The sequence below is a fragment of the Crocodylus porosus genome, unplaced genomic scaffold (genome assembly GCF_001723895.1).
Source record: "Crocodylus porosus isolate Cpor-Errol unplaced genomic scaffold, CroPor_comp1, whole genome shotgun sequence".
Lineage (NCBI taxonomy): Eukaryota > Metazoa > Chordata > Crocodylia > Crocodylidae > Crocodylus > Crocodylus porosus.
Window position 1 is genome coordinate 16,342,234 of NW_017728928.1, and position 18,913 is coordinate 16,361,146.

The window sequence follows — 18,913 nt, forward strand, 5'->3', positions numbered from 1 at the left end:
TCCCGAATAGGTCTCTGTTAGACCTTTCTGCTGTTGTGTTTCCTGTGTTCAGCATATTGATTTTTCTATTATTGAAAATCTAGAAGAAACTTTTTCTCATAGAAGAATCTAAGTTTTAGTATTGTTCTTTTGTTAGAAACAAACTAGACATTTAAAAAGAATTTGTTGAATCTTCTATTAACGTTACGCTTAGTAGAATTCTGGTTCATTGAATCCCTTTGATCCCAAAATACCGTGTTACTAGAAATTAGATGAAGTCCCCAGAATTGCATCATTTTGTACTGTAAAGCATCTATGCTTCTTTAAATGCATATAGTGGCTCTTTGGGTTTTTTGGGTAGACAAGAACCCTCCTAACATGGTGAGGTGAAAGGTACGAGTATTATTCCGAATGGATAATATTTGGTCATGCTTTGCTTTTCCTGAAACTTGTGTTAATAATAATAACAATAATAATAATAATAGAAATGTCTTGTTGACAATAGCTGCTGGTTTACAAGTTCAAACAAGGTTGTTGATGAATCATAAGTAATATATGGGTTCTTCCAATAAGCTTTTTGATAAAGCATTCTTGGATAACAGCTTTGTGGGATATTTTGAGAAGTGTCTTAGATGTAAAATATATAGATTCATTCATGAGTAGTTTTCTTGTGCAAGAACTTTTAAAATAGGCAGCTGATAATCTAGACCAAATTTTACTCATCACTTTGTGTTTGAACTAGTAATTTATGTTTACTTTGCTAGTGTTTTTTTAAAACATGCATTACAAACAATAACAACGTAGAGAATTTATTTGTACCTTACTCATTAATGACTAACTTTATATTTTAAGTACAGTGCATAGCTTTATTTGAAAAATTAGAAGTCTTTATACAGAATTAGAGAAAAAGTAAATAGCTTAAGAAATATGCAAAAGCACAAAATCTTACCTCATTTCTTTATAAACTGCCTAATTTCTACAATTAAGGCTTATCTACATTCAGAGTTATACTGGTTTAATTTAATATGTTAGCTTAAATTGGTTTAATTTAAGTTGTGCAAACTCCTCTGTGACTACTCTTGTTTTGAGTTTGAGTGCTTTAAATTAAACCAAGTTAAGAGAAACTGAAATAAGTGTGTACATAAGGCTTGAAGTCACGTAAGCCTCTGTGTAATAAAATATTGATAATCTTGCCTTGGTTGTTCTTGAGAACTGTATTCACGTTCAAAACAGTCTTTAATTTAAGATTGAATATCAGAATTCATTTTAAGCTGACTTAAATCTACTGTACAGTGAAAGAAAAGAGAACTGCTCAGAACAGAAAAAATGGCAAAATGAATGAATAATGAAATTAATTCTCCAAAATGGAGTGACAGAATGTCTTAGATGTTGTTTTGCAAACTTCAAATCTTGTAAGTTTTAGAAGCAGGTGTAAAGATCATTTTATCGTATGGTCATGCCAAAAAAAATTACCTTATGTACCTTGACTTTAGCTGTGAAAGAAATAGTTCACTCACCAAAATCTGAGTTTACACGCAGGGTTTCAGTTACTTAAAAACATCAGTACAAAATTATGAATATCGTCTATTTACATAGTGGAACATTGCTTCATAGGGACCAATCCATAAAAAGTTGGTATGTGAAATTTTGCATTGCTGTTGATAAACTGATTAACAGCTTTTCTGCCATATAATAGGATATATATTTGAAAGTTAAATATTATGATACTCGTGTTCTCTTTCTTAGAGTAAATATTCTGCTGCAGTCATTGGGTCTTACTCTTTTTGTCCCTTGCAGTGATTTTGCTGTTTCCTTTTGACTTGTCCTTTTTTGCCCTTTTGCTTTGTGGTTGCAATGATCGTTCTGAAGATCTGTTGAACTGAGGGCTGGTTCTGTACATGGAGTGCTACAGTCCTGAGAAATTTGCTCTTCATTGTTTCTTCTTGCTTTACTAGGGCTATATGCAGCTAGTTGACAAAGTGCAACAGCTGCTGTTTGCTTCTGCTCATCACAGTTATCAATTACTTTCAAATCTTGGGCTTCACTACTGTGTACTGTGAAAGGTTTGTCACAAACAGTGTTACTGGCATGATTTTTTGGTTTACATACTTCTGCTCCAGAATTTTCATTTTCAGTGTTTGGAGTGGTGGCAGCCCTAGCATCATGTGATGGACTCTGGAATGAAGCTTTCAGGCTGAATATGTTACAGGAATCTTTCACTGAGAGATTTAGAGGCATATCCTGCAATTCCAGGAAGCTCTGAGTTTCTGTTTTGTATGTGTGTTCATGAACAGTTCCTGCATTTGTGTCAGGCCTCTTTGAAAGATTAAGTGGTGCTATTCCTGTGTCGTCCTCCCTGTTGGACAAGTGTTCCTCACTGTTAGCGTGATTTTCAGTCTGAATATGTGAATCTTCATCAGTGACATCAATGCTGAAAGAAATGAAGAAAACAACCCTTAATTGATTAGTTTTTATTTTCTGATAGCATTGATAGCTAGGAAAAGAAAGTTTGGCTAGCAGTTTGATAACTTTTTGGTCCCACTTTAACTTGGTAATTCAGTGTAATTAATAATAGAGTTTGTATTGCTCTGCATAGTTCTCTTGAATATAGGGGAATACAAAAAGTGATTGAAAAAAATTATGTTTTTAAGTAGTATGGGCAAGTCTTGCATCAGTTACCACCATAGAAATGTTCTAGTTTGTACTAGGCTTACATAGATGTTTAGTACAGAATAATAATTTTCTTAAACATAAAGTATTGATATAACACTTTATCAATAGGTAAAACATCAAGGAATTTGTCTTTGCTTTCCCCTAGTGAACATGAAAAAAAATTCTGGATAGGTGTGCATTTTTTTTTTTACCTGGTAGGTGAATCTTCCCTGTCTTGCTGGGTCTGCACATTTTGAAGGAGAGTTGACTGATCTGTGCTTTTCCTCACAGGTCTGAAGGCTGTGAAACTTTCTTCATGTTGGTCATATTTGCCAGTTGTTGTGGAAGATTTGTTAGAAAGGTCAAAAAGGCCTGTCTGAGTGAAGTTAGTAGGGCTGGGTCTACCTGGTGAGCCTGTTGCTGCACTTCCAGCGAGGGGGCTCATTTTAGCATTGTCCCTTTCATTTTGATCATCTTTCGAATGATTTTTGGCAAGCAGCAATGGAATTTCTTTGTCATAATCAGTTTGCTTTTTATGTGAGCTTAATGGGTATTGTTGAGATGGACTTAAAGAACCTGGGTAGAGCAAGGCCGTTTCGTCCATCAAGTGAGAAGTTTGATCTCTGCTAATACCAGCGACAGGTGGAAATCTGTAAAAGGGAGGATCTGTTGGTCGACAAAATCCATATGGTATTGGAGGACTGGAATGATACTGGAGTAATCTGTAGTGCTCATATGTTGGTTTTGGGAGTGGCCCAGGATGGGGGAGGAAATGTCTTTGATCTTGTGAGCTATAGACAGACAGAGCAGAGTTTTCGCACTCTGAATTACCTGGGAGCAAGTAAGGTGCATAGATAGCCAGTCTGTGGTCATAAAAATGAGATGGATATTCTGGAATCATTGGTTGCATATAAGGTGGAATTGAACCAAAACCTTTTGTGGGAGGAACTTTATGTGGAAACTCTGGTGAGATAAAAGTGGAACCTGTTTTCCATGGGTGGTTTGGAGCATGAAATGCAGACTTTGCATGAAACGGTGAACTTTTGTTTGCATTAGACAGGGATATAATTTCAGAAAGTTCATCAGTTTCTGGGCCCTTGCTTTCTCTGTGCTCTCCTACAGGAACAAATGCTGAGGGCCTTATAGTGGTGTCCAAAACAGGCTGAATGTTGATTGCACTTTCTGTGGTTGTATTGGTAGGAGTCAGTTCCTTTTGAATGATAGGTTTTTGTCCTTGAGCCAACTTGCTTATTGCCTGGTTTTGTAGTTCAGCATTTTCCTTTGCATCATCTTTTGCCAAAGCATATTGAGGCTTAGTATCAAGATTTGTCAGTCCATTTGCTGTAGATTTAGAAGAAGTCGGTTTAGCTGAAGGTTCTAAGTGATTAATCTGCTTTGGCTCTAAGGAACTGGACTTTGGACACTTGATAACTCGGTCCTGCTCTGACACTAAAGTAATTGAGTTTTTGCAAAGACCATACTTCATATGGTTGAAAAGGTGCGATTTCTCATTGCAAGTAAAGGGACATTGAAAACACTTATATTTAAATGGCTTTCCTGGAGGTCTTGGGATATAATGGGGCTTCTTTGGTTTACGCTCTTTGAGGAGGCTCATTTTTCTGCTTTAGTGATACTTAATACTTCTTTATAAAATAATTTTCTTGTGGTTTATTTCCTCAACTTCCAGTTTTTCAGGTTCTAAGAATCACTTCCCCAGGATAGAAGGGGATATTTGATTTGAAGCCAGCTCCTTTACTAGCAGGTGTCAGGGCTGGGAGGAAAGAACCAATCCCACAACTGGTTGTACAGGAACTGTAACAAAAAAAACGATGTTAGCTATGCTGGCACATAGGAGTTAAATTAAAAAGCCCTCCTCCAAAAGCAAAACATTCCTTCAGATGCATCTCTGAGGTTTTTCTTCCCTAGACATTTGTATAGCATATTTCATATATCAATTAGGATCTGTAGGCCAAAGTTCTTAAAACTAGGTGCCAAATTTTAGATACCCATATTTATGTTTAGGTGCTTCTAGAGAAAATCAGAATTGCTGAGTTCTGCAGTTCTTGGTAACTTCAAAGGAACTAAAGAAATCTGAGGATGCATTTATTCAGAAGGCAAATGGGAACAACAAAAGAGTATAGAAATAGGGTGAAACTGCTGGGAGAGGGGATAGGGAAGAGGTGAGGTGGCAGGTCCTGGCAGTTGGAGAAGAGACAAGCTTGTCAAGCCTGTTGGAGAAAGAAAGCAGGGAATTTCCTGCTTAGTATAATTAGGGTGGAGTGAGATTGGTTGCACCTTGGATAGCTGACCTAGCTCTTCCAGAAACTTACCTGTCCTCCCTCCTGCCTGGCACAGTGTCTCCTAGAAGTTTAAGCAAATGTCTGAAAGCTGGCCAGTCAGAATAGAAATGTCAGAACTGCCAATATCTCAAGGGATAAAACCACCCACTTTTTTTTCTTCTTCCTTGTTAAATTGACAGTAGTGGATATTAAAATATGTAGCCAATGGCATGCTTTGCATCATTAATGGGTTTAACGTTCTTCAGCAGCATAGCTGACCTTATCTGCTGTGTGCTCGCTGTTAACACACGCACTTATATTCAGGTAGAAACGTGTCAGATAACCATGATCCACTTGCATTCTGAAAGCTAAAGTGGATACTTTATACAGCCTGATGATTTGCACAGCAGATAAGTCAGGAGGGCTTGTATCAGCTTGTTCCTTTATGTTCACTTATTCTGAAGGCGTGAGAAACTCTCAGAGTCAAGTTCTCATGATTTTATAGGATGTGTTATGGCAGAGATCTAAAAACTGATGATTTCATCACAAACTAAGCATCATTATCAACATGATGACTGTTGCAAAACCATGTACTGTAACTATTGTCTTACCCGAAACTACAGCAATATTAATTGTAAGAGTCACTAGTGCAGGTTGATATTCTTTAAAAGTTTTTACACCAAGAGTTAAATTAGAAATATTAAAATTAGTAGGTTTAGGTAAAGAATTACTGTTAATTATGTGTTGTGAAATTTTATTCAAAGTATAAAGATATTTTGCATTTTTTTAAATCAGATGTTTTATTTAATAGAAAATTATATGCAAGACATTTTATTGAAAACTGAAGGCAAAGCTAGAAAAATGCTGCTTATTTGAACAGGTATAGTAGTTTTAGCAAAATGCTGTATTACGTAAAGCTTGCTCATGACATCATAGTGACTTAAGTATTTAGTAATTTAGCAGAATTGTCATTTTAAAGGCACCTTGAGTGAATGCAAAAATAGACTGACAAAATTGCATGTAGATTTGCCTATGAAAATGTTTGATTTTGTTGTAATCCATTATGAAATAAAGTTGTAACAGTTTAAATAACTGGAAAAATATTGTTGCTGGTGCATGGTTTATTTGTTTTTCTACTAAAAAAAAAATCAAAGCTCTTTTTGATGCTTCAGACCTGGATACTGCCATAACTTAACTTGACAACAGAGTAAATCTGATAACTTTTAAAATACACAGTAGCATGTTAAAATTTGGTCAGTAGCAGTCTCTTAGAAGTATGATTCATTGAACAAAAAATATACTTTGAGACAAACCGGGTCATTAGAATTATGATGAAATGCACAAGCATTGCTCTTGATCAGATAAAAATGGAAATAATAATAATCCTGGTGTGTGACCTGCCCTTGTTTTGTCTGTAATAAGTTTACTGTATTTGATTTTTGACTAATGATGTATAACTAAAGTTGGGGGCTTGTAATAGACTTGGTTAAGTCAGTTTGTACTTGTTCTTCTTTGAGCTTTCTTGAAAGTACAGGCACTGATTATGTTGGAAGAGAGACTGTTGTCAAAATAAGCTATTCAGTGTGTTCAGTTGTTATTGAATATTAAATAGTGCTAATTGTCTTTATTTTTTTACAGAGTCTCTTTGCTTAATAGTATAAGAGCCTGTGTGCATCTTCCTCTTGTTTATGGTACTCCATGCTGTTAAAAAGAAATAATTGAAATCATATTTTGAACTATGATGTTTTAAACATACAAATGGATTTTTGCACTTTTAGAGCTAAGCACTTGTGTAATAGGAATGGCCAATTAATTTCTTTGCTTTGTGTTTATTAAGGAAAGATGGCTAAAAAGGTTTTACAAGATTTTTTAAAGTTTTTATTTTACCTAAATGCTATTCTTACTCATCAAAACTGCATGCAGCAGTGCAGACTGAAGCAGCTGTCCTTATGTCATAGGCAAAGAATAAGCAGGTCATTACCTGATCTTTACCTCTCTTAATTCTGACCTAGTATCTACCAGCTCATTTATCCTATCTCTTCTTCTTTGTTGGTTGTGTGCCCCCCCAAGTTGTTCTAACTGACCTTCATCTCATTGGTTGAAAATACTAGTAATAACATGCTTCTAGTCCAGGAAGACAAAATTTCAGTTCCAATCTCCAAGAAAAACATAGCAGTATCTACAGATATGTATTTACATAAAAATTTAATTATTTGATCACCCAAATACCACTAGGAATAACAGATGGTTTAAAAAAATAGTTGCAAACTCTTAGAAAAACCAAAAAAACCATATATAGGAAGCATTAATTTCTTTATGGTTGGACTATATATGACTGTTGCTGAGAAAGTAAAAGTTAAACTGTTAACACTAATGGTTCTGATGTTTTAATGAGTGAAAAAAATAGTCTTCCTTTTAAAATCTTGAATAATATGATGGTATATTATCTGCAAATCATTATAATCTTCCATAACAATGTTATAATGTTAAATACTTAAGTATTTTACACTTCATTTCATTTGTACTTTGACTGTTTGATTTTAAATATTCACATAATTATACTTATTTTATAAATATCCTCAATGCCCTTTCCTGGCTTCCAACTGTACTAATGTTTTAATTGAAAATAGGATATTCAGTTACTGTTGCTTAAATAGAACAGAAGCATTCTTAGCTGTTTGTGTACTGCTTGTCTACCTTTGTCTCCCTGTATTGTATTAGGCTGTGTCTTTTTTGCATAACTTCCCTCCCCCGCTTTAGCCTCAATGTGCATAGTTTCGGTTGGCCACAGGTTTTCTTCGTCTCATTTATAAACATGCAAAACTATTGCCAGCCCTTTCTTTTTGTAGTATGTTAGCCAGTCCTTAAATTAAGAATACTGTAAATTTGCATGTGTTAGTTAAGGTTCAGAGTCATCTAGATTTTTTTTTTTTAAGTCTCATCTACTAAAGCGGCAGTTTCAGAATTTCTTTTATTACAAACATGGGTGATAATTATAATTTCTCTTTATAGGACATTGCTATGACAGACTATGCTAGTGTTGTGCAGGCTTTGTTATCGTTGCAGTATTCCTTATGGTGATGTTGATTTCTCTGAGCAGGAGTACTTATTGGGGTGGAACATTTTGAAGGGCACACTATAATTAAAATATTGTGATGTGGCATTATTGCATAACTCAAGGACATGCCATTGTCACCTAACAGGTGTGTTGCAAGAACAAGATTTGTGAGTTTTATTCCAGTTAAGATTTTCCAGTGATTAACTACCGCTCCCTCTTAAACTTTCAGGTCTTTTAAACTTAAAAATAATTTTTAGCAAAACTATTCAAAGACTGGTAGAAAACATGGGCAAGAGGGTAGGATGAGAGTTAGAATGAGATAAGAGATATTGGGTGGAGGGTGGAGAAAAAAGAATCACAGTCGCACAAATAACTCAGCTAAGTAGTACAAGTTAGTAACCAAACTTTATAGAAAACAAATTTAATTGACATTTCTAACAACTTTAAAAAGTTAATGGATCAAAGACAAGCCAATCTTATATCATTAACCTTTCTATAAGTCAGAGATGCACATTTAAAATAAAGATTATTCCATTTTGTATGTAAAGTCAATGCATTTTAAGTTATATCAGTGATTGATTACAAACAGTTGCAGTTTCTAATACCTTACTGAGCATACCTGCTGAAAGGGAGAAAATATGCAAGAGTTGCCTAATTTATTATTTTGTATACATTTTTAGATTAATCAAGTGTTACATTTTGAGAGAAAGTCAGCAGGGTATTATTTAGTAACTATAACTTGTGCAGTGTATCTAATGCTCATGTTTTTTGTGCTGTTTTACATGATAATGTAGGTAAGATGTTAACAACTGGTTCGAACAGCTGCTTAACATATTTTTGTCAGAAAAGTTAACACATAATGTGAAAAGTTAGTCTCAGGAGGGAAGCTGGGTGGGGATGGCAGGTGAAAGAGGGAGAAAGATAGATATTTATTCTCTTTCTCATAAAGTATCAGTTTGTCTTGTTGGAGCTTTCTGACAGAAGCCTTAACTCTACGATAAGTTCACCTGCTAGAAGAAGTTACCCTACACATTGGAGTTAGTAAAAAAAAAAAAAAAAAGTGCTACTGATGAGCAAATACATTTGATTACTTTTTAGATGTCAGTTTCATTACTATAATTCTTAAATTACTTTTATTAAAAAAAAAAAGTACTTACCAGTTAAATAGATGGATGAAATGTTGAAGGTGATCCCTGTGGCTAAGCTGTAGCTGTCAGTGCTGAGAGAGAAGTACCTGTTCTCTGCTTGATTTCTAAGTGAAACTGAAGGAGGCTGTTTCAGTGGGAGGGATTTAAAAAAGTGTAGGAGTTGAGCCCTCAGGGTGTAGAGATGCACCTGATATTACTCCAGCCTGAAGCTACGATTCATTTGTTTGCATCCACCACTTTGATTCAGCAGCATCTGAGCTATCAGACAAAACTCTTGTCACTTTTATGCCCTCCAACAGGCAAGTTTCTCTGTTCCCGCACTGTCATGTCTGCGCTACTGAGTAGTAGAACATTGTGACAGATGTGTTTTGCGGAAGATGTTTTAAATCAGTTTTAAGTGGGATGCATCCTAATGACTTTAAGTGGGTTGTAAACAGTAGGAGAAATTACATGTGAGGTGGAGCAAACTACAACAAATCCAACAATATTTTACTTGGGTTTAATTTTATAAAATCCATAATCTTGCCTGAATGCCTTTGCTATTTAACATGCTTGCTTATTTTTTCTTTCTTCACTTTTACTGAGATCTGTTTTTGTCCTTCATGAGTCTCCACTCTGGCTGAGGCGGGACAGAACTAACTTCAAGCCTGCTTGCTACAGGAACCTGCCAAAGCTTGCCTATAATCAACAGCCAAATGCACGGATACTGTAAATGGAAAGGAGTCACCTCAGCAGGAAATTGATTATTGCATTCACACTTTCTCTCCTCTGCAGTTCAGCCTGACAACTGTTGAGCAAACAGATTGCCTCCTCTTGGTTATCTCCTTTTAGTTAGATTTTATAAATATGACAGATTTGTTACTGCATTCACCAGATTTAAACTAGACATCTAAAAGTTTTCTTTGCAGCAGTATTAAATAAAGAAATCAGATTTTTGTATGACTTTTATCCCCTTTTAAACATGTTATTATACTCCTTATTTTCTCTGAAATAAGTTCCTCAATTAAACACAAGTTTTTCAGTCAGAACTGAAGTTTAGGAGAATAAGAGCTGGCCATGGGTGGAATCTATTTGTAAAAAGAAAAGTGAAGGAGCTTTCTCTATGCATTTTGGTTTCATATGTGAATTATGTTAAAACATGTTGATTTTAACCACGTAGTTTCAGACTGGATACTAATATTTTGTGTCAGTCTCTCCTCCCACCCTAGAATCATGGTTGTTGATTTTTGAGAGTTTATTTTGGGGTGAGAATAGTGGATGTGTTGTGTCAAAAGCCACAGTGTAGGTTTCTGAATGAATTTGAGTATTGTGATCTGTTGTCCAGATAGCACTCTTGACAGAGGAATATTATTTCAGATCTCTACAATAGGAATATGGAGACAAATTAGTTCTGTATGTGCTATTTCTTAGTCTGTAGTCCATATTAAACACTAGCATATGCAGGCAGGACTCTGGGAATGTGCCTCTACAGCAGCAACAATGTTGGTCCTTCATTTGTTGTCTAAATTCTGAGTCCAGGTGAGCTAGCAATCTGAATTGAAATCTCCTATGGATTAAATTGGAAATGATCCATATGCAATAAAGGTACACGTAGTCTCTAAGTAAGGGAAAAAGTTATAGCAGGCAGGGTATAGGGAGGATGTGGTAGAAGCTTCTCACTGCATGATTCTGAGTAGAGGCACAAAACTGGATGACAGTAGACTTCAGACTACTCTTATTCCTACAAGTAGTCCTTCACAAAGCAAATTTGAAACTTCTCAGCGCATCATTTTGGGTTATCCATGCAATAAACCTGAATTTGTTGTACTAAATGGGAATAAATACAGGGGTTCAATTTCTGATACTGTTAGTAAGTGATCTTTTGCCAGAATCAAATGATGTATATTTGGAGAAAATATATTGAGTGTATTGATCTAAAAGAAGTTTAAGTGTTTTTCTATACTCTTCTGTGTAGGTAGACTTCTCTTTCTTGCTACTGAATAACAGAGAATGCATTCAGAAAGCCTTATGACTATAGGGGATATGCTCCTTATGTTTCAAAATAGTAAAGGCAACAACATGAAAAACAAAGGGGAGAATTTAATTTTACTTTAGGCTGTCATGTCTTTTGTTCAGGAATGGACTTCCTTTTTGCTGCTACATCTGACACAATCAGTTGCTGACTCTTATTGACTCCTTGGGTGCTACCGCAACATAAGCAAATCATATAAGGAGCAACAACTAACAGTATTTTGTATGTAACATAAAACAGCACAAAAATATGATTTAATACTGTATATAAAGGTATGATCCCTTGTGTGATTATTTTGCTTAGAAAAGGGACAGAGTCCAGCCTATTTGAGGTAGCAATGTGATGTGAAACATTAGGACCCAAGAAAAGGTTATTTAAAAGATTGGTCTCTAAAGTCGGGAATTTCACCACTTTTTAGGGCTGCATATGCAGCTTAATAGATGTATTTATGTGTAGATGTCTCCTTTTTCTATTCACATTTGCATGCACCACCTCCTTTTCCTTTTGCAGTTGCATGACATCTCTGAGACGATTAGAGTGATTTCTTATTTGGAGAGCTTATGTCAGGAAAAGTGTGTGCTTGTGTTTGTTTTCAAAATTTTCCTGATTGCAGTTTATCAGTTGGTAAAAGAGAACCAATGCCTTGTTACTGTTGAGATCTTCCTTGAGCCTAAAGGTCATAGAGGGTATTTATACTCCTCCAGTTTCCTCCTCAGTTGTGTAAAATTTTGTAAAATAATCTTTTGGATTACCAACTATGCAATATTCCTTATCCTTTCTCTTAAGGTCATAGAGGGTATTTATACTCTTCCAGCTTCCTCCTCGGTTGTGTAGTTCTGGAAGATAATCTTTTGGGTTATCAACTGTGTAATATTCCTAATCCATTCTTTTACGATAGTTACAGTGAAATCAGACATGACTAATGTACCTAACTTTGTTTCTTGAAAATGTGCGTTCTAGTTTGTTGCTTCTATCCCTTCTCCAGGTTATGGAGGACACCATTTTATGTCCCCCCCCCTTTCATTCTGTTAACTAAAAGGTGCCTGTTTGGTTCTTGAGAAACTGTCATAGATTTCCTTGTTTAGGATCAGATAAAATTGTCCTTGGGATATTTCAGAAGTTCTTGAAAGGGTTGTTAATACAGAGGACATTTACTGAGTTGAGACAGAAGGGCAATTCATTTTAAGATCTGTTGATTTATTTTACTTTCGTCTCTTGACTCTGAGTCTAAGACAGGCAGTAAAGTAGTTCCTCTCACTGCCTGGGTCTAGGTATAATATGGTGCTTATTAAATAGTAGCCATGCTCTGGAAGTGACTCTTATTAAGCAGATTTGCTGATTCAGCTATGGCTGAAATAGAGCTGCAGAAGGGCTCAGCAAACTATGGAGGCATTTTGGGTTTGGTTGAATGATATAAAAACCTGAAATACTAACTCATGGGATAGATTCCCTAGTAGAACTGATGGCATAGGATAGCTCCTGTATACTAAGACCTAGTAAAAGCTAGTAATCAATATCTGGTGTTTTCTCTGTGCATAAGATTAGGTAGCTAATGATTATGTTTTTTAATTCAGCCCTTTGTAACTAGTTTGAGAAACATCACTTTCCCTTCCTATGTTTTTATGTGAAGAAAATGTGGGCTGTCTTCATTAAAAAAATCTAAGGAAGTTGACACAGCAAAGAGTTGAACATTATGTTTTTCACCTTTCTAGATTGCTTCCATTTTATAACCCTATCCTAACGCCTTGGTAACAATGTCTTGCATCTCTTTGGTCAGTTCTCTCCCTATGGTCATTGCTGGCTTTGCCAGTTTCCTCATAGCATTGTTTAAGGAGGAGTTTCACAACTCAGTTTGTTCTGGACCTAACAAATCTACTCTAAATAATTTTTGGTTCTGCCTCTGCTAAGGTTGTCAACTTTAAAAAAAAATCAATCAAACTGGCTATATTTTAATATTGGATCAATCTCTGTTTTAGTTCAATATCTTAGCCTATTAGCTCAAAGCTTCATGTCTAGGACTCTGTTTTTTGTATCTGCAGACTCTTGAGATGCAGAATAGTATTCACTGGTTCAGTGTCCATATCAGCATGGTTGAATTACATTACCTAAGACCAAACCCAGAATAGTGGAATTTTATTGGAATCCAATCTTATTGTGCCCCAAAACATTGAACCTCGCAATTTCTAATTCCTGGTTTTTGGAGAGACATCTGGGTAGATTATCTGTACAGTCTTTGTGAGCTGTTTGTTCATATTCACAGGGCAGGTTATGGATAGGGACCTTTCCAAATGGCACTTGTGCAGATTTTGTGGAAACCGTGAAATCTGGCATCTCCATGAAATCTGTGGAGGAAGACTTATTAAAAATAGCATGTTGGCTTTTCAGTGGGAGCCAGCAGTCCTTGCTGTGCATCCCACGTGGGGGAAGGGTGAAGGGAGGCTGCCAAAGGTGAGCAGGCAAAATGGCTGCTGTTCCCACCTCTCGCCGCTGATTGGTTGGGAGGGCTGCCTGTTGTGTGGCACTGCCCCTCTTCAGTCAGTGGCGAGTGATGGGACCACAAGATGGACAGCCCTTTCAGCCAATTGACAGTGAGGGGGCAGGGCTGTATGATGGACAGCTGTCTCTACCAGTCATTGGGGGGGGAGGGAGCGCTCAGCCAATCAGAGGCATGTGGGGGCTGGCCGCTATAAGCCCTCGAAAATAGCAGTCAACATTGCAGTCTGCCCTCAAAATTGGCCAGCTGCCTACTTGAGTTGGGGGTAGACCCCTAGTTATGGAGAACATGCATAAAAATTCACAAGTTTAATATCAAAATGCAAGTAATGTTTTCAGTTATCTATTATGACTATACTCATACCATTCTTTTGGCCTTGGAAATGAAGATGATGATCCGTATTCTGGTTCCCAACCTTTCACTTGGGAAATAAAATACCTTGAGAAGCAGGTTACAACAGAACTGGAGACTGTTTGTGACTGGTATTATAATAATAATTTCCATTGCTTCACTGCATAATAGAGAGAGAAAATATTCTCTGCTTGCATTTGTGGTTGGCACTTGGATTTTAATTCTACTTCTTAAAAATTTCAGTGTATGTTTATTTAAAAATATTTTCATGCTATGTATCTATTTCCCTTTGCTTTGGTTTCCATTTTTTTTACACTTCTGGCACATATCCTGTCACTTGTATGCTGTTAAGCTTATCATTACACTTAAGGTGTACATATGAGAATTGTTTCATATTAGGTGCTACTATGCCTAATAGTAGTTTATCATTTTTGTATTTCTCTGTAACAGGAGGCTTTAAACATTACTGGAGTATCAGTCTTTAGGGAACCAGTCTTATTATTTACTTATATGTCAACTGCTTTTTAATGAAATTTTGGGTACTATAAATAAGCTGTTAATGTGCATTTAGTTGAAGAAAGTGTTTAATCTGTCTCTAAATGTTTTTTGAAGTACTGAAATACCTGCATTGCTCTTATTAAGTATAATATAATCTGCTTTAAGTTGTTAAGAATTAAAAATTGACCAGGGAAGGTCTCAGAAAAGTTTATTAAAGAGGCCATCCTTAATGGACTGGCTGATACCAACATCCTAAGGGATAGCCAGCATGGGTTTGTTGCAGGTAGGTCTTACTTGACCAATCTCATTTCCTTCTACAACCAGGTAACCTATCACCTGGACAAGGGAGAAGAGATTGACATCATATATCTTGACTTCAGAAAAGCCTTCGATCTGGTATCCCATGATCACCTGTTGGCGAAACTGGCCAATTGTGGCCTTGGGTCCACCACGATCCGCTGGCTGGGAAATTGGCTCCGTGGTCGGACCCGGAGGGTGGTAATTAACAGATGTCAATCGTCATGGTGCCCTCTGACCAGTGGGGTCCCCCAAGGCTCTGTCCTTGGACCCATATTGTTCAACATCTTCATTAATGATGTGGACATTGGAGTCAGAAGCGGACTGGCCAAGTTTGCCGATGACACCAAACTCTGGGGCAAAGCATCCACACCAGAAGAAAGGCGGGCGATCCAGGCTGACCTGAATAGGCTCAGCAAATGTGTGGATGAAAACCTGATGGTGTTTAACACTGAAAAATGCAAGGTTCTCCACCTTGGAAGGCAAAACCTGCAGCACCCTTATAGGCTCGGCAGTGCTATACTGGCTAGCACTACGGAAGAAAGAGACTTGGGGGTCAACATTGACCAGAAGATGAACATGAGACTTCAGTGTGATGCTGTGGCTAGTAAAGTGACCAAGACCCTGGCTTGCATCCATAGATGCTTTTCAGGCAAATCCCGGGATGTCATTCTTCCCTTGTACTCGCCCCCAGTGAGGCTATAGCTGGAGTACTGCATCCAGTTTTGGGCTCCACAATTCAAAAAGGACATGGAGAAGCTTGAGAGAGTCCAGAGAAGAGCCATGCACATGATCAGAGGTCAGGAAAACAGACCTTACGATGACAGGCTGAGAGCCATGGGCCTCGTTAGCCTGGAAAAGCTCAGGCTTGGGTGATCTGATGGCCGCCTATAAGTTTATCAGGGTGACCGTCAGGATCTGGGGAAATGTTTGTTCCCCTCCAAGGAATGACGAGGTCAAACAGTCATAAACTACTACAAGACCGTTTCAGGCTGGACATAAGAAAGACTTTCTTTACTGTCCGAGCCCCCAAGGTCTGGAACAGCTTGGCATCGGAGGTGGTTCAAGCACCTACATTGAACACCTTCAAGAGCAAATTGGATGCTTATCTTGCTGGGATCCTATGACCCCAGCTGACTTCCTGCCCTTCCGGCGGGGGGCTGGGCTCTGATCTTCTGAGGTCCCTTCCAGCCCTAATGTCTATGTCTATGAAATCTATGTCTATGAATTTAGCAGTCACCAGTGCACTTTCCATTTACTTTAACTGGAACTGAGTGGCTGAATTCTTTTTACAAAGAAGGCATTTACTCCTTCAAGCAAAACAACTAGAAATCACTAAGTATTTGTTAATACCATGAATCTTTGTTGAAGAATTTCAGTTGACATTTGGAATTATTGCATTTTTAAATGAAAATATTTTTTTACTTTACAGAATGCTTAAGTGATAAAACTTAATAAGAAAACACAGTTGCTTTATGCTTTTATATTTAGTCTTGCTGTTGGTTTTGGGATTTTTTTTCAGGCTTCAGTATATTTGTTTGTTTGTTTTTATTTGTTTTAACATGGGTAGTGATAAATGCTAAAGCAACAAGAGAATCCTAATTTACTTGAATTTCTGGTTTGTTTGTGAAAGGATATTATTAAAATTTCTCTTGATGACTCCAGAGTATAAAACCTTTTGTTAATAAGGTGTGTCATACATAAAAGAGTGAAACTGCCTAACCTTTCTTAGCATGCCAGTTGTAAGATTAAACATGTACTCATACTCATAGTTGTCACAGCTGTATCTGCTGAGTAGCTTTAAGTTAGGGACTGGTTTTACAGGCAAGTTAGTTTAAAATTACCTTGAAAGCATTATTTGCTTCTAGTTATTTTAGATTTACAGGTATCTTAAGCATTTTGGTGATCAAGCATGAATTTATTTTAAAAGTATATGAAATAATAGAATAGGGGTAAAAGCAGTTGCTGCTTTGCTGGGAGTAGAGAGTGAAGCTGAGGGAAAAGGGAAGAAGAAAAGAACAACTTAACGGTTTAAACATGCAACGTGATTGTTGGCTTCTTCAGCAGAAGTCCAATAAGAAAAACAGTATGTTGTCAAGTGCCCTTATAGACTTGTACTCTCTTACCTAGTTGCATAGGGTGAATTGCATTTCTTCCTTTCTTTGCTGTTCCTAATAGTTAAAATGTTTGTACATCTTTTCATATGGAAAGCAGCCATTTTGATATGGTACACGAGTAATTTAATGCGTAGCTAGTTCAGAGGCTAAATACAAGTTCAGTTGAGGTCACTTGCCTGCTTGAATTTAGTTTCTTAGTCCTAAGTCATGAGGAATGATAGCGGAAGCAGTGGAATTAGCTTCTGATAGAGAAGTTGGAAGAGAATAGATAAATGAAATAAATGCTTCAGTTTGCAAGTTACCTGAGAGAGAGAAAAAGAGGATGTGCAAAGGAACATCAGGGTATGGAACATGGTAGACTTGGATAAGAGGAGGACCAGGAAATGATTGGTATACACACAGATGATTAACACACAGAAAATAACATCTGGAGTTTGTATAAGGGTTGGAAGAATGCTGCTGTTACTTTAGTCCCCATGCCTTGCTTTAAAAATGGAAGTGCTAGCTTTTATCTCTGGAATGTAGGCTGTAGCTGTGTTGGTCTAAGCACAGAGGCAGACAAAATCTCTGGGTAGAGGCCATATCTTTTATTAGGCCAACTAAATAGTTGCAAAAAAGTCGCAAAAATAACAACTTTGCAACTATTTAGTTGGTCTAATAAAAGATTACCTCTACTGAAAGATTTTGTCTGCAGCTTTAAACTCTTGATTTCATCTTGCAAAGATAGAAGGTTCTATGAGTCCTGCAGGCTCCCTCACAGAAGGGACTCTCCCATCTGGCCTTTTGACTCCTGTTACTTTTGAGGGTCGTGTGTTGCTGCTCTGGTAACTTGCTGTGCCTATGGCACTGCGTGCTTTTAGCCTGTTCCAGACAAGAACTTGGGGCATACTGCTCGAGTGCTGAAAAGACCAGTGTGGTGATTTGATGGAATATTCTATGCTTTGTTCACCTGAATGATAGTTGTGGACTATTGCTTCTCTTAAGAAGTATAGAAATGCCGCATCTGAAAGTACTCAAATGTTTCTCTAAGTTATTGAAAAGTGTGGTTTTAAAGATGATTTGCATCACTTGAAATTTTATTATAAAATTTTCACTAGTATCAAAGTGATTTACCCTAAGTTCCAATTTTGAAAACCAACAAGCATTAGAAACCTAGGTCTTAATGAAAGTCTTTTGGGTGCTTTTGAAAATAAAAAAAGGATCTTTTTTGCTATTGTTTAGGTAGGGGGAGGTACTAGGATTCTTGTTGATGAGGTGGCAGCCTCCTATGTCGTACCTGAAGAGTGCAGTCTAGTGACGGTTGATATTGGTAACAGGTTTGATTCAGCAGCTGGTGTCAAGGTGTCTGTCCTTTTATATAAGACTGTATAAATGAAGCAAAGGAAAGCAGGGGCCAAGAGTGACATATTTTAAGAAAATTTTAATTTCTGTTGACATACTGTGGTACACTGGCCACATCTGATAATATAGTTTAATTAATATTTGGGCCAGCCATCTTTCTTCTGAAATAAAAAAAAAATAATAATCTCATATTTACTTATGGCATGGTTTCCATATTTGTATTAAATTCTCTGAGCTTATTTAAAGTACTCTATTTGCATGAAGAAAAGATGATTTTTTCCCCCCAATCAGCATGGGGTAAAAAGCTCCACATCTTATATTTGCATAAAGAAAAAACTGCATTAGATACATTGCTCATCTTTGAACCACTGCTAAAAGCAGCATGAACTCAGGAACTGTGAAGTTGATTAAATGCAACCAACACTGAGCATGACTATAAAACGCATAGGATGCGTCCAGATGAGCGCGCACATGCCTCTTGCCCCGTCTCAAACTCCTTTGAGATGGGGCAAGAGGCACATGTGGGAACGAAAGGAGAAAATTAGACCCCTGGATATCCAGGGGTCTAAAACCCCCAAAGTTTAAAAAAGCGGGGAAGGGCACAGTCCTGGACTGGGTCCTCCATGGAGATGCTGTGGCTGCCAGAGCATCTCTGTGGTTGGTCCCTCACCCTGGTGCTGAAATGCGC

The 18,913-nt window shown here is 37.1% G+C and overlaps 2 protein-coding genes across 2 annotated transcripts in view; one reads left to right on the forward strand and one right to left on the reverse strand.

Annotated features, from left to right (window-relative positions):
- TBCD (tubulin folding cofactor D) overlaps positions 1 to 18,913 on the forward strand; it is a 226,913-nt gene that overhangs the window by 62,873 nt on the left and 145,127 nt on the right. The gene's annotated exons all lie outside the window — the stretch shown is intronic.
- On the reverse strand, positions 773 to 9,429 carry ZNF750 (zinc finger protein 750). Its single transcript, XM_019542713.1, has 3 exons — positions 9,126 to 9,429; positions 2,844 to 4,443; positions 773 to 2,410 (listed from the first exon to the last, which is right to left on the reverse strand). Exons 2-3 carry the CDS (start codon positions 4,244 to 4,246, stop codon positions 1,699 to 1,701), a joined length of 2,115 nt encoding a protein of 704 aa, XP_019398258.1. The 5' UTR covers positions 4,247 to 4,443; positions 9,126 to 9,429; the 3' UTR covers positions 773 to 1,698.

Bases quoted from the DNA above. Each gene is read 5' to 3' on its own strand.
- ZNF750 (XM_019542713.1), bottom strand. From the start codon at position 4,246: ATGAGCCTCCTCAAAGAGCGTAAACCAAAGAAGCCCCATTATATCCCA. The intron at 2,411-2,843 runs GTAAAAAAAAAA...CATTTCTTTCAG, and splicing joins AGGGAAGATTCACCTACCAG to CATTGATGTCACTGATGAAG.